Raw genomic sequence first — 19,617 nt, 5'->3', positions numbered from 1 at the left:
ATGCTTATTTTACTTCCTTTAGGTATAAACTGAGGAGTGGGATAGCTGTATCAAATGGTGGTTCCATTCCAGGTTTTCTGAGGAATTTCTATACTGCTTTCCATAAGAGTTGCACCAGTTTGCAGGCCCAGTAGCAACATAGGATTGTACATTTTCCCACACATCTTTGCCAACATTTTTTGTTGCTTGTATTCTTGATAATTGCCATTCTGACTGGAGTGAGATGAAATCTTACAGTAGTTTTGATTTGCATTTCTCTAATTGCTAGATATTACCTACTTCCCATTTTTAAGTTTCAGTTTCTCCCAAGAGGCAACTCTTGAAACCTTAGGGCTTCATGATGCTGAATAACCCTATTCAGAATGTTCTTGACTACTGTGGGTTACTTTGCATTAGTTTTAGTTCTTACTGTTCTTGTTTGTGCTGCCTACTTCAAATAGTAAACCCAAAGTCATTATTGTACATTTTCTTGAAACCATGTCAGAGTAAGCAGGGTGTGATGGTGCACACCTGTAATCCCAGCTACTTGGAAGGCTGAGACAGGAGGATTGCAAGTTGGAGGCTAGCCTTAGTAAATCTGCAAGATCCCATCTTCAATAAAATTTAAAAAGGGCTAGGAATGCGAGGTGTGGCTCAGTGGTAGAGTGCTTGCCTAACATGTGAGATGCCCTGGTTCAATCCCCAGTGGGGGGTGGAGGGGAGAGCCTGAAACAATGTTTCAGAATATATTGACATGAAGAATCCTTTTTTTTTTTTTTTTTTTTCCCTTGCTACTGGGGATTGAACCCAGGGGCCTCAGCCACTGAGCCACTTCCCTAGTCCTTTTTTGTATTTCATTTTGAGACAGGGTCTCACTGAGTTGCTTAGGGCCTCACTAAATTGCTGAGGCTGGCTTTAAACTTGCAATCCTCTTGCCTTAGCCTGAGCTGTAAAGACTCCTTTTAAACCTACTCAGATCTCTGCTGTTTAGATTACTTAGACCTCATGCCAATGATTGTTTTGATTTTAGACTGATTTATATATTATTACATTGTTAGCTCTTGGCTCTGTCAATTTTGTGATGGCCTTTGACATGCCAGTGAAATTTTAATTTTCTTTTTAAATTTGATGACATGTTAATCCGAATATATTTGTGCTATAAATAGGTTGGGAAGGACAGAGTTCTCTTAATTGTGTTCTGTTCTGTTTTTGTATTTACAAATTTATCTCAGTTTTTTTTAACCTGATTTTCATTTTTCTCCACAGCACACACACATCCCTAGACTAATACCTGTTATAACAAGCAACTGTACCTCTAAGTCTGTTGCAGTTAGAAGGTAAATTTTTAGTGTTTTTTGTTAATTTTAAATTATTTAAAAACCAAAACCAACTCTCAAATCTCCTTCCATGGTTAAATCTTATATTTGAAACGTTTAATAGCATTTAAGATCATTGCAGCAACTGCTTTGGTTGAAGGATCAAGATAGGAACGTATTGGAAAATGAGTTTGGACAGCCTCTAATTTGTGTGTGTGTTTCTGAGTGTGTTTGGTGGGGGGCAGTAGTAGAGAGGGGCAGGGAGAGGACCCCTGTACACCTTTTTCTGAGATAGTTCCTCTGTGTCCTTGGTCTCCCCCCGCCCATTCCCTGAGTAAAGGCAGTATAAATATCAGTTTAATATCCCAATTATATCAGTATAAATATCCCAGTTATTTCAAGTACTACCTAGGACCCCAACAGGAAATCTTGGAGGGAACTTAGTTTTTCAGGGTATTTTCTCCTTTGTTTTTTCCCAAGGCAATCTGTAAAATTAATGGGAAGACCAGTCCCCCGGCTCTGTAACATGTGTTTACCTTTTGTAAATGTGCACATTCTGTATTAATACAGTATTTAGGGCAGTATGAAAACAAGTAATGACGCTAGACCCTTTTGCTAATGTTGCCATAAAGCTTAGCCTTCTCATTGGAGGGAGTCTGTGTCCTGTCCCCGTCTTCCTGTGGGCACCATCAGTGCTTCTTCACATTCATATGCTTTGGTGTTTAGTCCCGATTCTTCTTTATGTTCTACTTTTTCTAATCATAAATATTAGAAGGACCTTACTATGGAAAGTAATATTGGGTAATCCCAGTAACTCAGAAGGCTAGGGCAGGAGATTGTGAGTTGAAGGCCAGGCTGAGAAACCTAGGGAGACCTTTCTCAAAATTAAAAAGGAGGGTGGGGTGCTGAGGATGTAAGTCAGTGTACCCCTAGGTTCAGTCCCTGGTACCAAAAAAGAAAAAGAAAAAAGGTATTATTGGGCCATTTAAGGAAAAACGCTGTTTGCTTTTCACTGACACACATGTAACTAAGTTCTGTAATTCTTAACACTTTTCAGGCGCTGTTTTGAATTTTTAGATTTGCTTCTACAAGAGTGGCAGACACATTCACTGGAAAGGTGAGCATCTGCCTGCTTTGCAAATGTTCTTCCCTTTGGATTGAATCTTGAAATTGAATGCCATATAAAGTGGTCCAAGCCACCTTCTCTAAGGAATGAAGGAATTGAAGGATTCACTTGCATTACTATGGTTGTTACCACAGATATGTGAAACACATATTTGGAGAACCTTTTGGGAAATGTCATTGGTTGAAATATTCACGTGCCCAGAGATGGGGGCAAATGAGCACTAGTGATGACTAGAACTACCAAGCCACTACAATTCTTTGCTGAGGCTGCTGCGCAGCAACAAACCTGTCAGTTCCAGGGAGGTAGAGATTTAATGCTGTCTCTAGATAGGGTGTACCTTTTAGGTACTAAAAGAAATATCACTAATTTGAAAGTTTTCTTTTCTATTTGACAGCAGTTCTCTTTACTCAGGTTGATATACAATGGTGTTATATCACCATAATTTTAAAAAGCAAGATTGTGGCATAATTCTTGAAGAAGTATGTCTCTATTAATTTTGCGATTCCTTCATTCCTGTCAAGTTTGGGTGCCTCTCATTGGGTGTCTTATAGTTGGTGATTGTAAATGAGATTGTGCCCCGTGTTTTTAATGGTGTATCATATGGTTTCAGAAGAACTTGCAGCATAGTAAATAGTTGATTAACAGTGGTATTTTAAGTAATACGAGTCCCATTCCATATTGATTCACCTGGTCAGAGGTGAAACAAAGTCAAACTTTCCAGAGGTGAAATTTCATCTGAAAACCCTTGTAATGCAGAGGATAGTCATACAGTTAAAAATATTTCCTTGCTCTTTAATCTCATGAGCATTGTATCCTCTTTAGTGGGTGATGGTTTTATATAATTCAGAGATGGAAAGTGAAATGAGGGATTCACTGTGGGGCAGGAGGGCAGGATAAAATGTGTGTGTTCATTTTCCTCTTAGCACTTAGAACCTGACTTAGCAGGTGACTGCTAAATATTTTTCAAAAGAATGAGGCAAGGACTTTGAAGTGCTGATCAAATTAGCCACTAGTCTTTGTTGTGCGATATTGTTGAGACTCTTCACACCAGTCATTTCCCTTGTCTTAAAACTTGGTTAAATATTTAGTAATACGTTGTTGATTTCTTTACAACTAGAGTAAAACACAACTAAAAAGATTTTTAAAAATTATTCTTGGGCAGGGGTTGTGGCTCAGCGGTAGAACACTCGCCTCGCATTTGGGAGACCCTGGGTTCGATCCTCAGCACCACATAAAAATAAATAAGTGAAATAAAGGTATTGTGTCCAACTACAACTAAAAAATATATATATTAAAAGAGAGATTTTTTAAAAAAATTATTATTGTTAAACTAGGCAAAGTGGTGCATGCCTATAATCCCAGCTACTCAGAAGGCTGAAGAAAAAGGATCTCAAGTTTGAACCTAGCCTCGGCAACTTACCGAGACTCATCTCTTAGAAAACTAAAAAAGCCAGGCACAGTGGTACTTATCTGTAATTCCAGCAACTTGGGAGTTGGAGGCAGGAGGCCAGCCTGGGCTATTTAATGAGACCCTTTCTGAAAAACATAAAAATAAATAAATAAATAAATAATATTAAGGTTGTAGCTCTGTGGTATAGTACCCCTGGGTGTATTCCCAGTACTAGAAAACAAAGACAACAATAGATAACCTAACCATATTAAATAGTAATGGAACCTGAAAAGAGAACATTGTTTCATTATAGAAAAGTGGTATACATAGCCTCCTTATTTCACTGCTAGGATTGTTATGATCCATCTCATAATTTGTTTTGAAACTAGCTGTGACCATGGAAGGGCAGGATTTTGTTGTTTGAATTCATAAAAGATTGAGCTAAGTGAAAAAAGCCAGCTGTGTTCTAAAAACTCACAGAAGAAAACACGGTAATTTCAGTCCCCAGGGGAGGGTGGGGTGGAGTTGGGGATGGGGTATTGGGCCATAATTAAAAATTAAGACCCTGGAAGAGTGTCTGATCTTCTGGGCAGCAGGTTAGTTGACTGACCTTGGCACAGTGACACTGTGTTCCTATTTTGAAGTTGTTTCACACACCTGTCTTCATCTACATAAAGTCATGTGTTTATGATTGTTATTGTTTTCTTTTCTAAATATCTAGACACATATCAGTATTAGCTGAAACAATAAAGAAGGGAATCCATGATGCTGATTCTGAAGCAAGAATAGAAGCCAGGAAGTAAGTTTTTATTGTATGCCACTTAAAAAAAAATTATCTACTTTTACATTTCACATATGTTGTATTCATTTCCTTGCTGAATAAACTCATGAATATACTTGAATGTACTTCCTTAGTCATAATGTTTAAACATGCCCCCACAAAGGCCATTTCAGAATATTTCTCTTGGGTTTTTTTGTTTAGTAGTTTGGCTGAGTAATTTTTTAGTATAAACTGGACTGAGGTAGACAACAGAATTTGCTCATTTCAGTTAAAAGTATGTCATGAGCCAACATGCTTTATTGATTTATGAAAAATCACAATCACAGGCCTTTTTCCTTGTGATCGAATCTTTGTTGGAGGTGGTTGTGACATTAGGACCGAGTATGTTCCAGTCATTTGGCCATAGCCCCCTGAATCTTGAGCCTCCCTGGAAGCAGTTTTGCCATGTGACTGTAAATACCAGAAGTTTGCTGTTCAGACTTAATTCACTTAGGGCTGGGGCTGTAGTTCAGCAGCAGAGGGATTGTCTGGCATGTTAAGGCTCTGGGATTCATCTCCAGCACTCAGATAGGGGTTGGGGCTGGGAGGGGGAGACACTCTTGGGCAGTGCACAGGTGATTACGGCTGGTTTTGCACCTGTGATTATTTTTCCACACTTCCATAGTTGACCATCTGTTCTAATTGACACAGGTTGTGTCTCATCTCACTTGCCTGGAACATTATAGTTTTCCTTAGCTACAAGAATACTTTCTGCTCCAGTTTCTTACTACATTTTGACTGCCCTCACAGTTAAATTATGTTTCCTTATTTCGGAGTTTATTATAACTCTGAAGTGAATGATTCCTGCCAAAACAAGTGACATAATTTGTTTAATGATCTATCTGATAATGCTATATATCTTATCCTCATATTCTCCCACTCCCAGTTTTTACATAGTCCTTTAATCATAATACAGATTTTAAGTAAAGTACCCTTTAACATTTTTCTTTTTCATTTTTCTTTTGTTTTTGTTACCGAAGACAGTTGAAAATATCTCAAATCAAGGAGTGTTAAATTGTATTTATAAATGCTCCCATTAAGGAGTCTGTTCCGTGTTCTGCGTATGGTTGTAATTTAGCTCTGTCTTCCCCAAGGCTCCCAGTCTTGGAAGTTAGATCCTTTAATTCCCATCTTATAAATGAGACTGAGGTTCAAAGAGCTTAAGTAACTTACCTAGTGCCGAAAGGCTCCTAAGCTGGGAGGCCAGGGTTCCTGCAAGGCCTCCTTGGCTTGTCCCCTTTTCCTATACCCTGCATTCCTATTAGCAGGCAGGTTGAGTCCTCAAGAATATCTTGTAGAAGGAAGACCTGTTAGGATTCACAAGCCAGACCAGGCATTTGTGTGCTTTCCCTAGATGTTACTGGGGCTTCCATGGTCACTTCAGCAGAGAAGCAGAGCACTTATACCATACTCTGGAGTCCTCCTACCAGAAAGCCCTGCAGTCCCATTTGAAGAACTCGGACAGCATAGTGTCTCTGCCCCAGTCTGATCGTTCATCTTCCAGCTCTCAGGAGAGTCTCAAGTAAGGAACTTAGCTTTGCTTACATTTAAAAGTTTGCTCGTGGAAACATAAATTCACGTGTATGCCTGTTAAAATTCCCTCTGACTTCAGGTGAATTCTGGTTCTAGGTTACATGTCATGGAGATAGGTAAGAAACAGGAAGCCTTGGCTTCTATCATAAGTGATTTTCAGTTAAATTTATATGGCATTCTGGAATACAGTTTTAGAATAAGGTATATGAATTATAGAGCAGTGTGAACCACTCAGAGAGTCTTCCAAGAACTTGAAAGTGTTAACTTGGAGACAAGTTTGGGAAGGCTGGTTATTTAAAACATGGCACTTAATATATCATCATTTTTGTTCTTTATTTCTAATTTCCATCTCAATTACAGTTTTGCTATGTTTGAAAGATATTCCAAAATATAGTGCTAAAGATTTTCAGTTTAAGAAATGCAGTTTATAAAATTATGGTCTCAATTGCCTGAATAATTCTGAAAACTCTGATATAATTCTTTGTTATCATTATTTCCTGTTATTGTTTATATTTGTGTGACTGCAGATAAGGTCCACCCTTGACAATAAATGTGTATGCTTTTCTTTTTAGTCGGCCGCTCTCTGCCAAAAGAAGCCCAACTGGCAGCACCACATCTAGAGGTAAGAGGAACAGTGTCCACAGGAGGTCAATTCCCAGCCACTGGGGGGTGCTCATATCCTAGAGCAGTGCTTCAGTGCAGAAAGTTGTGGCCTGCTCTTGGGTCTGAGTCAAGTGCCACTCTGCCCTCTGCCCTGACTATCCTCAGCAGAGATCCACTCTCATTGTGAGGATGGCTTAACAGGCAGAAATTAGGCTGTGACCATTTCTTCTTGCTTCCCTCCAGCATTTCTATGCTGCCACAAATAGTGCTGCTCTTCTGTCAGCTCATGTGATAAGAGAGTGAGAGCTACTGGTGACAAGATGATCCTCACCTCTTAGCAAATTGCAGGACACCAAAGTGGAAGGAAGACGAGCCCCCTGTGTGGCAGCAGTGGAATAGCTGCTAGAGGTCGGAGAGGAGGATATTTCCTGCAAGGGGAGAGCCTCTGTAGGTCCTGTGCCTTCATGCCACAACATGAGGAGGCTGGCCAGATGGGACCAGTTTTTCATTGTATCATTTCTTCTCATAGTAACCAGAAATATGGGTCATTTCTTTGGATTTATAGTTACTAAAAAGCAGGTATAACAGATGGGTGACAATAGAGATCACTTTTGGTTTTCTTTGGCATTGTCTGAACCCTTATCTTCGGGGCAAGGAAACTCCAGGTCAGTTCCACAGACTCCAGCATTTATTACAAATTGGTATTCGTTTTCAAGAAAAGCAAAGGAGCATCAGGTTTTAAAGAAATATATATTTGAAATTCTCTGTCTTCCTTACTGACATTTTCTCCTTCACTACCAAAGCTTCTACAGTTAGCACCAAATCTGTATCAACAACTGGATCCCTCCAGCGATCTCGAAGTGACATCGATGTGAACGCAGCTGCCAGTGCCAAATCTAAAGTCTCCTCGTCTTCAGGCACGACGCCCTTCAGTTCTGCAGCGGCTTTGCCTCCAGGGTCCTATGCATCTTTAGGTAACCAGATCCCCCTACCCACTCTTCACATCCTGTTCTGGTGTCCAAGATGATCCTCACCTCTTAGCAAATTGCAAGACACCATAATGGAAGGAAGACTCCCCTGTTGCAGGATCGATATTTAAGAGACAGTAACTATACCTGGTACTGGTCCCCAGCCACCCTTTGTCGAGTGTTTTCTTTCTCTGGAGCATCATCCCCTTTAGTGGTGAAGGATATAGTCCTTGCAGGCTATGCTGGCCCTGAGTGCACACAGGTTTCCCTCAGTTCACTCCCTCATTCTCCACAGCCAGCCCAGCCAGTGCTCAGCCACGCTCATATTGCCAAAGCTGACTTTTCCCCCTCCTGGCACTGTTGGAGGCAGAGGGCTCAGTGAGGGACTTACCAGACACTGTTTCTATAGCTAGGCATCCCTCAGAGTGGGGGAGTGACAGGCAGACTCAAAGAATGTGACATCCTTGTTAACCAGCATAGCCATGTCTGCATCAATAAGTATTGTCCTTTCTCACATCACCTGGGAGGAGCACACCTGTACTTCAATGATCACCTGAAAAGGGTTTTAAAAATTCTTTAAAATTATTTTAACACATTTTCCATACCTGACTTAGTGGTGGGTCAGTTACTCATTTTTTTTTTTTCCAGCAAACTCTTAACACTCACTTGGTTTAAGACTGATGGTTTATTGTATTTTTGTAAAAGCCAAATCATTCCACCCAAAATCTGAGCACATCCACTTTGAATGTTAAGGAAATTAATAAAATTTAAACTTGAAATACTGAAATGGAGTTACATATGTAGCCCACTAATGAATTCCAAAATCAGTTCTAAAACTAAAGTTCTGAAACATGAGTGAGAAGCACAGTGAGACGACAAAACACCTAGAGAAGGTCCCCGGGGCTGCTGTTTGTTAGCCCTGAGACCTTGCACAAGCCCATGAATCTTCAAGTCTATCTCCCTAACCATTAATTGCTCTTAATACTGGTCACCTGACTCAAATATAAAATAGGGATCTATGAAAATTGTATGAAGTTTCTTTGCAAACTGTCATCCTATAAGATAGGTGAAAGTGGGATTGTGACAGGAATGTCATTAAGTTGAAAGATATATATCCTAGAGCACATGTCAGTCAGTCTTGTTTTTTTCCTACGGACGCACCTCATACACACATATATTCCCAGTAAGAACTCTTTTTTTTACCATTTTAACTATTGCACCATTATGTGGAAATGTTACAATGTTCTGTTGATGTGTCATTGTTGAGGAAGGGTGAAGTCACAGCTCTTTCCTCCTATGGTGAATTAGTTACAATTTTAGTTCAGTCTTTCAGGTATTGACCTATTAATATTTAAATTCATTTGATCTATTTATAATTAGCATTTGTTTCATTGCTGGGAAAACATAAGTAAAACCAGCCTTTAGCATCCTTCATAGTCTTGTTTTTTTGTGCCTATTTGGGTGTTTGGATGTGGACTGGGCAGGCTTCCCCCAGTGCTAGTGAAAAGCCCCCAGATCTTTGACAGAGAACTGACCTTCAGAACCACTGGGGACAAGCCCTGCACTCAGTGCTGACTGCAGACAAGACTGCAGGACTCAGACTCTCTTGGTTTCCCTAGAACCCTCCCTCTGCTTTCCTTATTTATGTCCTGAAACAAAACCAAAACACATGGAAAACTGAGTAAAACACAGTCCTACGGAGAATCTGTTACAGTTACAGCATAGCTGACCCACGACGTCTCTGCACAAGTGTAGCACTAAAGCTGATGATCCTTTTCCGAACTTCTAGAGTCCAGACCCCTGAGGGAAGACTTGGAGTACATAGGCCTGGATGCAGGTACTGAGCTCTCAGCTGCTGCTGCTGGGCGTGTAGTTGGGCTAGGCGTTGCTAGAGCCGGCTTCTCGGCTTCTTGTCGCTTCCTACTGCCTCCGCCCTGTGGGTGGCTCTTTGGTCCTTTTAGTCTGTTCTGCTCCCGCCACCTCTTCTGCTGGTACTTTCTTCAAGGAAGAGGAACTCTTAAGACGATGAGGATTGACTCAAACAAAAAAAGACAACCAGTCACTCTTCCAACTGTGGCACGACCCTCGGTTGCCCCTTTGTGTGCTGTTTTCCAAAGGCAAAGCCACTACACCATGCTCAATTAGTTTCTGTCATAGGTGCACTTACTTGCTTTAGAAACTCTGCTTTGCTGTTGAACTTGTTTCCCTTTTGATTTTGTTTTAACTTGTACTTTTGCTTTTTTTAGTAGCTAATAACATTCTGCTTTTTTAATTTCTTGAATGTTACTAACTGTTCCCTGTTATCCCTTCCCTTGTTTTTTAATTTGCATAAAGATGGTACTACCACTAAAGCGGAGGGTAAGCGGTTTGTTTCTGTGATTGAGGTGTGTCTCACTTTCTCTGGCCCTCTGTTCTCACCGAGTGTTGCCCGGTGCCCACTTGTCCTCACCGAGGTCCCTGCATGAGCTGTTGCACGCTGTCTCCCCCTACCCCCTTCTTCATTCTGTTTTCCCTGGGATTTGCCCTCTTTCTACCTAGTTCTCCTCCTCCTTTCTTGTTCAGTCTTTGTTCATGTGAATTTGGCACTGAAGTTTGCTGTACGTGGTTTTTTAACGCTGAGTCCGCACTCTGGGGAGGAGCAGTGACGTCCTGTGGTGTGCTGCTGTCCTTGTGGGCTGCCTGTCTCAGGGTTTATCATTCCTAATGTACCACCCTAGCTTTTGTTTCCTTTTCTTTCCTTTTGTGCTTCTATGTGGGCCTCTCAGGATTTGCCTTTCCTTTTTTGAATATAAATTTTCATGTCAATTATTTGGTTAAAGGCTGGTAAAAAAAAAAAAAAAATCTACCAGATGGTATAAAGAAATTTTACAAAATACTCTTCCCCTCCTGAAGAGATTGCTGAATTACATGATGCCATTTTTGGTGTGTCACTGACTCATGGCCCATTCATTCATTTACTGTCATCCATCTGCTCGTGGACCATGAACTAATTGCCTTCCATGCTGTTTTCTATGGTACACATCAAGGATGCGGCATGGTGAAAGCAGTGGGCATGTCAAAAGCCACTGGATTTTCCTTTTAGTCACTGCCAAGAAGCTCTTTCTGATTTTTTGCATTGCCTGTTGAACTTTAGATATAGCCATTCCAGCCTGTACCGATCTGATTAGCAGTGTTAGACAGGAGCATCATTTTCCAGAATTTCCGGGTGGAAAGCATATACTACTTCAAAAAACTGAAATTTAGAGGTGCCTTCTCTGCTTAAGATTGTGACTCTGCCAGATATGGTGGCACATGTCTATAGTCCCAGCTACTTCAGAGGCTGAAGCAGGAGGATCGTTTGAGCCCAAGAGTTCAAGATCAATCTGGGCAACATAGTGAGACACCAGCTCAATAAATAAATAAAGTAGAAGAGTGGCTCAGACCTGCCAGCCTCTAGGATAATGACAACAACTGGAACTAGTTAGTTCATTTTCATGCATTATTAAGATGCTATAAAGAGCTAGCATACAAAGTGAACTGAGTTTTAGTTTGTGTGAAATTCTAGTTTTTAAATCTATAGTTCTGCTGGGATTGTAGCTCAGTGATAAGAGTGCTCACCTAGCATGTGTGAGGCCCTAGGTTCGATCCTCAGCACCACATTTAAAAAAATAAAATAAAATAAAGTTATTGTGTCCAACTACAACTAAAAAATAAATATTAAAAAAAGGAATAAAAATAAATCTATAGTTCCTAAGGGGAAAAAGTAGGAGTTTTTTTTTTTTTTTTTTTTTAAAGCTGAACACAGTCTCAAGATAATGTATCTCAAATATAAAGATTATCTGGTGCTTGCAAAAAAAGAAACAGTCTTGGTTGTTTGCTTCTCAGGATGCTGATTAAGTTTGGAAGGATTGAGAGAATCTGAACTTCCAGCAAGCCTCACTGTTGACTCTTGGTGTTGGACAAGTTTGAGAAAGGAAACATTTCCTTTGGGCATTGAAACCTCTGACCAAATGAGGACCTCATTTGTCATAGCAAAAGGCTGAGGCTGGGTGTGGTTGTAAAGCTGAGTGGTTATTTTCTTCATTGGTTCAGCTGATATGAGTAACTTTTTATTTCTCCTTCCCAAGGAAACAATCATGCATTAAGGGGGGGAATCCAAAATCCAAGAAACAATCCTGAGTGCTTCCTCATTCTACCTAGCTGGAAGTTGGAGGAGGAGTAGAATAATATAAGTGGAAAGGAAAGGAAAGACATTATATATATATATTTTTTCCCAGATTATCTGGATGTTTGATGTCCTTGCACAGACTTGTAATCAGCCTGTTATCCAACCTAGCCCTTGGGATTTTTTAAATGTTTTTTTCTTCTCATCAGTTTAACATTCCTAAGTAAGGTCAGAATTGCCCTCTAAATAATTGTTGTGCAAAAGACCCACACTCTCTCTCTGGTCCTGCCTCTAGGAGGAGAAATAATGGAATGACCTAAGGGCTTTTAATTTTTAAGAGATTGCAGAATCAGACACTAGAGAGCCTTATAGAAGGAGTGCAGGGAGTGTTCAACACCTGGAGCACCGCAGGCAGTCTAAGGTCCTGCATGATGAGAGTGGGACAGGACAGGTGTCCCTGGCCAACCTGTTACCTTGATGCTTACAGGGGTATTACTGTTCCTTTTGTGTAAACTTAGCTGGTGATGCTTAGAAAAGCCATCCACCAGTAGTTAGGAAAAAAACACAGTGATAGTCACCTGGGGCCTTATGAGCATTTTCAGAATCCTTCTGGGCTTTATTCTTTTTGGTGCTGGAATTGAACCTTGAACATGCTAATACAAGTGCTCCAATACTTTGCAGCACCTCCAGCCCTGGGCCCATTTTATTTTTTACCTCAGAGGCAAGAAGAGATGATCTTTCAGCAGTGTGAGTCAGAGGATTTTGAATCAGTAGTAGTTGGATGCTCTAAATTAATAGCGTGGGCAAAAAAAGAAAGTAAAAAATAAATAAAAGTTTAGGCAATACGTTTGTATTTTGGCAACTTCAATATAGTGACTGAGGGGAAAAAAAACACGTGTGCCTATATATTTAATATTGAGGCAGGATCTTGCTAAATTGCTCAAGCTAGCCTTTTAACAAACCTCCTGCCTCAGCCTCCCACGAATCTGTAATTATAGATGTATGCCATCACACCCAGCTAGAAACAAAAATATTTTTAGGAATTATTTATTATACACAACAAGTAACCTTCTAATAGTTACAATTTATTAAGAAGAATTTTTATTTCTTTACAAAAAGTAAATTTTTGGACAGTTTATATCTAGGTTATCTTTCAGTATGTTCATTAGTTTTGAAAACTGGGATGAAGAAAGCATTTGTATTGTCTATTATGTTGCTCATGAGGAAATGTATGAATAGATATGGCAAAAAATGCAAAGTCAAGCGTAACTTAATTTAGTTTAAGTGAAAGTTAATTTATATAAAAATATATATAACTCATCTGCTCTTCAGGAAACAAACCTTACATTTTAGTTCAGTTAAACCTTAACATTTGGTATTGCTGTCTGTTTATCCAAGAACTCTGAAGTTTAAGTAATTGGCCTTTTTAGACAATGGAAAAAATGCATATTTCTAAATATAGAAGTAAAAGAGTGATAAGATTGTTTTACATTTTTCTTCTTAAAAGTATTAAAGAAAGGATGCGGTGGTGGCTCAAGAGGAAGAGCGCTCACCTAGCATGTGTGAGGTGCTGGGTTCGATCCTCAGCACCACATAAAAACAAATTAAAGATATTGTGTCCATCTATAACTAAAAAACAAATATTTTTTTTAAGAAAGTATTAAAGTTTTCTTTAAGGGTAGTAGTTAGTACAGGTAGTAAAATGTATAATTGATGTGCTGGGATTGTGGCTCAGTGGTAAAGCACTTGCCTAGCATGGGAGGGGCCCGGGTTTGATCTTCAGCACCACATAAAAATAAAGGCATTGTGTTAAAAAAAAAAAAAGGAAGAAAAATTTTTAAAAAATGTATAATTGATCAAGTTTTCACATTTGGTTCTATTAAAATGCTACATTTGAGTTGAGGTTGGTTTAATTGTGTGTCTAGGCAATGAGGTATAAAACCAACATACGTATGCCAAGGTGTCCTAATGTAATTAGAATAAGAGATTTACTTAAGAAAACCTTTTAATTTTTATAAATCGTAAATTGGGAATTTGCTGAAAAAATTTTTTTAAATATTTAAGTTGTTAGTTGGACACAATACGTTTATTTTATTTGTTTATTTTTATGTGGTGCTGAGGATCGAGTTCAGGGCCTTGTATGTGCTAGGCGATTGCTGTACCACTGAGCCACAACCCCAGCCCTGAAATTTTTGAAACCTGACAAAAAGCCCACTGATATGAAGCCATCAAGTGGTTTTCCAGTTGCCTAAGGTTAACCTGACGATAATCTATGCCTACAAGTTAAACCTAGTACCCAGGTTTCAGTTCCCATTTTGGAATCTTTTCTAGAAGAATTGACAGTGGGATCGAATGGAATCCTTAGTATCAGTATTAAAAAGCTGCGAGATAGAAACACTTGTTTATTCCAGGGATGTTGAAGGCTTTGCTCTCCTGCAGTTCTTTTGTTTTTCTGGTCATTTGTCTGCTTTTCTCTGGTCATGTTGGTTTGTTGGTGCATCTCTTGTTCTTCCCTCTAGAATTTTTCTTTGTTGTTTTGTAGTTATTTATCTCTTATTTTTATTGCTCTTACTCTGCTGTTATTTCTTCTTTCACATCTGTCTTCTTTCTTCTGTCTGTGTCACTTAATAGATCACATTATAGAGCTGAAGTATATTCTTACTGGTTTTTGCAGTTATTTAGTAGACTTTGTTCTTCCTAGAACCCCAGAGCATTGTAAATCATTTCTTAAAACATATTCAGGCCCTTATAGTAATATTGCCAGCCCAACAGAGTGGAAATCAAACAAAAAAAACCTATTTCTTTAAAGTACAACACAGCAGAGGTCTTTTAAACTGCACAGCTATATTCCCAAAACAATTAAGAAAGGTTCACAAGCAAGAGGGCCACAAAGTGGTGTGACAAGCTTAAACTAATTTAAGGCTGCTCTGAGGACATACTTAGAATTGTTAATCACTGAGGCAGACAGGAGACAAGACCTTACCTCACCCAAGGTGACGTGAAGCCAGAATTGTCGAGGGACCATATAGCCATGAAAGGTGCACTAGTGGGAAAAAAGAAAACTGTCTATATAGTGCCATGATGTCTGTCTTGACATTGTCCTAGACGCAGGAGAAAACAACCTTCCATAATAATTTATAACTGAGCTGTATACTTAACAACTAAGTTGTTTTTGTTCCCCCTCTCCATTACCTGTGGTGTCTGGGAAGCCCTGGACTGATGAATCAATTGGAAGTGATCGACATCTGTAGACCCCAGAAGCACCTGACAGGAGCAAATGCTGAGCCTCCATAGAGGAAGCCACTCTCAAATATGACTCCTCAGGGTTTCCACACATTAAAATTAGCCAAATATCAGCTCATAATCCAAAATTATATTCATCACATGTGAGAACAAAGAAAAAGAGTAAGAAAAGTATGAACTCCTAAAACTTAAGGATCTGTTAGATGGAATATGAAATAACTGTATTTAAAGTATTTAAAAGTAAAATAGAAATTTGTATTTCCTAGCAAGTTTAATAAGAGAATTTAGTAGGCGAATGATCCTCCCAATTGGGCATCACTGATTTGGAATAAAAGTTGTGAAGCCACCCTGCTCCAAACCCAGGAGCCCTAGAAGTGATGGCCAAAGCTGGCTTCCAAGCTAAATTATTGTCTAATCCCTGGGGCCCTTGGGCATTTGCTATGATAACTATACAACATGTAGACAGAGGTAAATATAGGCCCATCAGAGACTATATTATCATCAGTGAACAAGATATTAACTTTTCTAAGCCAAAGAAGACAGAGGACAATGGGAAATTTGCCCATATTAGCTTTGTGTTGGTTGGAGGGGGAAGTACTAATGGTCCACTAAGAATTTGCAGCCATGAGGCAGCCTTCTTGCAAGTTTCCGATCAGAATTTATACTGCCTTTGTGGTCCAAAAAGGTCAAATGGGTAAATCATTTTAAAGTGGCTGTGGATTACTTGTGTCCACATGAACACTAGCAGAAGTAAGCATAGATCCTCTCTGATGGAATTCATCTTCAAATTATGTCTTAAAGAATTCTCATAAAGTCCCCCCGAAAAAGGTGATCATTTTGTATATTAGTATTTCAAACAATAAAAAGAAATTTTAGAAATGGAGTAAAAAGACTGTAAGGAATCACCAAACAAGTTTTGAAAAAGAACAAATGAACTTCTAGAAATGAAACTATAGCCAGTGTTTAAAATTAAAAACTGAGCAGTTCTATTGAACAGCAGATTCATGGAAGCTGAAAACAGAATTCATGAATTTGGTAGAAATTGTCCAGTTTATAAGACAGGTTGGAAAATATGGCAGAGTTTAATTTACATGAAGAAATTTAATGTGTCTACTTGAGAATGAGACAGTGTTCACACAGAGAACAGTTGGGAATTTTACAGAATTGGTGGGAGTTATTAAGCATAGATTCAAGAGATTCAAGAAATCCTAAGCAGAATAAAAAATTCACAAACATACCACAGTGAAATTAAAGAGCACCAGCGACAAAAAAGAAGATATTGGAAGCAATCAGAAGAATTAAAGAGATATGTATAAAATTGGGGAAATTGGAATCAGATCAATGAATTTTATCCATGTCCACATCCTGTTTTTTATTTTATTATAGTTTTGTAACATGTTACCATTGAGAGAAAGGGGGAACAATCACATAGAAACTCTTTCATTTCTTATAACTGCTTTCGAATCTGTCTTTAAAAGATTTGATTTTGAAAAGAAGCGAGCCCTTTAAACTACTCCATTTCCTCAAAATTATGATTAACAAAAGCTGCATTTTAAATAATATTATTTCAACTGTAAGAGTACTACTTTAAAGAAAGTAAAGTATACGACATCTTTTTAAAACTAGACAAAAGAATGAAACAAAGGAAAATGAAAAATCAAGACAAATAGAAAACATACATATAAACTGGCAAAAGTCAACTCCAGTGAACCAGACTCTTCATTTAAATGAAGAAGATGATTAGACTCTTTGTTGTTGTTAAAGATCTAGCTATATGATATGTAAGGGGACAAATCCAGATTAAAAAGACTACAGATGGACTGGGAAATATATAGAAGAAAGCTATTGAGGAATTATTAGTAGATCAAAAAGGAAAAAAAAAAGCATTAATAAAGAGGATTACAATGTACCAATAAAACTTTTAATAAGTAATTAAGATATTATAGTTCTAGACTTCTATGAACCTAATTAAAATAGCCTCAAAATGTATTAATATGTATTTGCAAATTCATCCATACAGTGGGAGATTTATAAAATATGGAGTTTTGAAAAGATAATATATTCTCAGTTTAAAACTCAGAAAACATAAAAAGGCTAAAGATTCCCAGTTAAAAGATTCCCCAGTTTTCGTCCTTCATTTGCTTACTTTCTACCTCTTTCCCCAGGCCACAACAATGTAACCCTTGTCTTAATTTCCTTATTACCCTAAGTTTCTTATATTTTTATATTTGCTTATAATAGCAAATATAAAAAATTTTGTAGTGTGTTTACACACACTATTCTGCATCTTGTTTATTTTCACATATTGGGCGTCAAGGTCTTTCCATGTTGAATCAAGACCTCCTCATTCATTGTTACTATGACATTATATCCCACTGTATGGACAGAGTTTATTTAACCACTCCCCTATTGATGGGCATTTGGGTTGTTTCTGGTGTTTTCCTATCACAAACACTGCTTCCAAGATTAACCTTTATATCCATTACTTTGCATGTGGGTAAATTACCCAAAGAAGAGTTGTTAAGTCAGAAGTGTGTATGTACTTTTGTGATAGCTGATGCCAAATATTTCTCTGTGGGAGCTATTCTAATGTTTACTCTCAGCAGTGTAGAGTATCTGCTTCCCCACATGCCAGAATGTCACCAAATTCTAGATGTTTTTGTCAGTATGGTAGGTGATAACTGGTATTCTTAATGGCATCTTAAGTTTTTTCTTATTATAGTGAATCTGAGCATTTTTTCATACATTTAGAGCCATTTTTGTTTTCTTTTAATTCTCTATTCCTGGTCTTTGCCCATTTTTCTATGGCAGTAGTATTCTGGAGCTTGGCTTGTAGCAGTTCAAAAAAGCCGGTTGTTAAATTTTTAGGAATTTTGTAAGATTTCTAAAATCACGTTCCATAGCCTCAAATGGACCATGGCGGCAATAGTTGCACCATGGTAATTGGAAAACATTGCAAATCAGTAGGACATCCCTCCACTTATTCTTAAACCAGCATGCCACTGGTTGTAGGACTTATTATTAATTCTTAGGACCCCCTTTATATATTAAGGAAATGAGCCCTTTGTGATACAAATTGCAAAAAGTTTTTCCTAATTTCACTTTTTCTTGAATTTGCTCATGGTTTTCTTTTTTTGACATGCTTGGATTTAAAAAATATTAAGTAATTTATTGATTTATTAATTCCTGCCACTGGGGATCGATCCTGGGGTTTCACACATGCTAAGCAAGTGCTCTACCACTCAGCTACACCTTCAGCCCTCTGTCTTTTTTTACTTCTTTTAGATCATAGAAAGTTTTTCACTGTGTTACAAAGAAGTATTTCCATGTGTCCTTTTAGAACATTTGTGGTTTCACAAATTTCACATTTTAAAAAAATTTTTTTTTAGTTGTAGATGGACACAATGCCTTTATTTAATTCATTTGTTTTTTAATGATACAAAGTGTGAAATATGATCCCATTCATTTTTCCAAAGCAAAATATTATCAAATGAAATTCATAGTGTATATTTTTTAAATGTAGGACAATGTGCTGAACTCCTATCAGGTTTTGTGGGGTGAAGCAAAAACAAAGCTTAGAGGGAAATTCATAGTCTTAAATTTATATTAGAAGAGACTAATTTAGGAGTTGAATTTCAGTCTATTAGAAAAGCAAACAAAGCCAACCCAGAGAAGAGTAGGAAGAAAATAATGAAGATAAGAGTAAAAACTAATAAAATAGAAAATAAACACTCAGTAGCGAGGGTTAAGAAACATAAAATTCAATTCTCTGAAAACTAATAAAATTTGCAAACTTTGGGAAACGTCAATTGAAGCAGAAAAAAGGTACAAGTTAACTATGAAGATGAAGTAGTTGAAAATGTGGATCAATAGGAGACAACTTATTTTGATAATTTAAAAAATAATTATAGACAAATTTCAGGAAAACCCAAAACTATTTTATTAAAACAAACAATTTGAGTAGTTGTAAGACTACATTAAGTAGTTTAATCTGTTAAAACTTGTAGGGAGAGGGAGCATGGGAGGAATAGAGGAACTCTAGATAGGGAAGAGGGGAAGGGAGTGGGTTAGCAATGATGGTGGAATGTGATGGACATCATTATCCAAAGTACATGTATGAAGACATGAATTGGTGTGAACATAATTTATATACAGATATGAAAAATTATGTTCTACATGTGTAATAAGAATTGTGATGTATTCCACTGTCATGCGTTTAAAAAATCTGTTAAAACTCTCTTACCCTACACCTCCCAAAAAAGAAATGGGGAGAGGAGAGGCAGAAATTGGGCAGCAAGTACCAAACATAGCCAGATAAGAGGAAGTATTTTTAGTGTTCTGCAGCACAATAAGGAGTCCATAGTTTAACAATTTGTTATACATTTTAGAAAGACCTAAAAGAGAGGAGTTCAGAGGTTCCCAATGTGAAGAAATGGTTAAAGTTTAATTGGAGAGAAATGCTAATTACCTTAGTTTGATCATTACACATTGTATG

At 38.0% G+C, this 19,617-nt stretch overlaps 1 protein-coding gene across 17 annotated transcripts in view; it reads left to right on the top strand.

Moving 5' to 3' along the window:
• Positions 1–19,617, top strand: part of CLASP1 (cytoplasmic linker associated protein 1) — a 270,123-nt gene that overhangs the window by 157,744 nt on the left and 92,762 nt on the right. For 10 of the 17 annotated variants that reach the window (XM_081261182.1, XM_081261194.1, XM_081261197.1 and 7 more), the window contains exons 14-20: positions 1,246–1,316; positions 2,353–2,412; positions 4,533–4,610; positions 5,986–6,153; positions 6,737–6,786; positions 7,571–7,741; positions 9,525–9,572. In XM_081261182.1, the coding sequence (XP_081117308.1) occupies positions 1,246–1,316; positions 2,353–2,412; positions 4,533–4,610; positions 5,986–6,153; positions 6,737–6,786; positions 7,571–7,741; positions 9,525–9,572 (646 nt within the window). The remainder of the gene's footprint in view (positions 1–1,245; positions 1,317–2,352; positions 2,413–4,532; positions 4,611–5,985; positions 6,154–6,736; positions 6,787–7,570; positions 7,742–9,524; positions 9,573–19,617) is intronic. The other 7 variants (XM_081261195.1, XM_081261183.1, XM_081261184.1 and 4 more) reach the window with 1 other exon arrangement.

Source organism: Spermophilus citellus (genome assembly GCF_964194105.1).
Source record: "Spermophilus citellus genome assembly, chromosome: 11".
Taxonomy (NCBI): Eukaryota; Metazoa; Chordata; class Mammalia; order Rodentia; family Sciuridae; genus Spermophilus; species Spermophilus citellus.
This window is presented reverse-complemented; position numbering and strand designations above follow the sequence as displayed.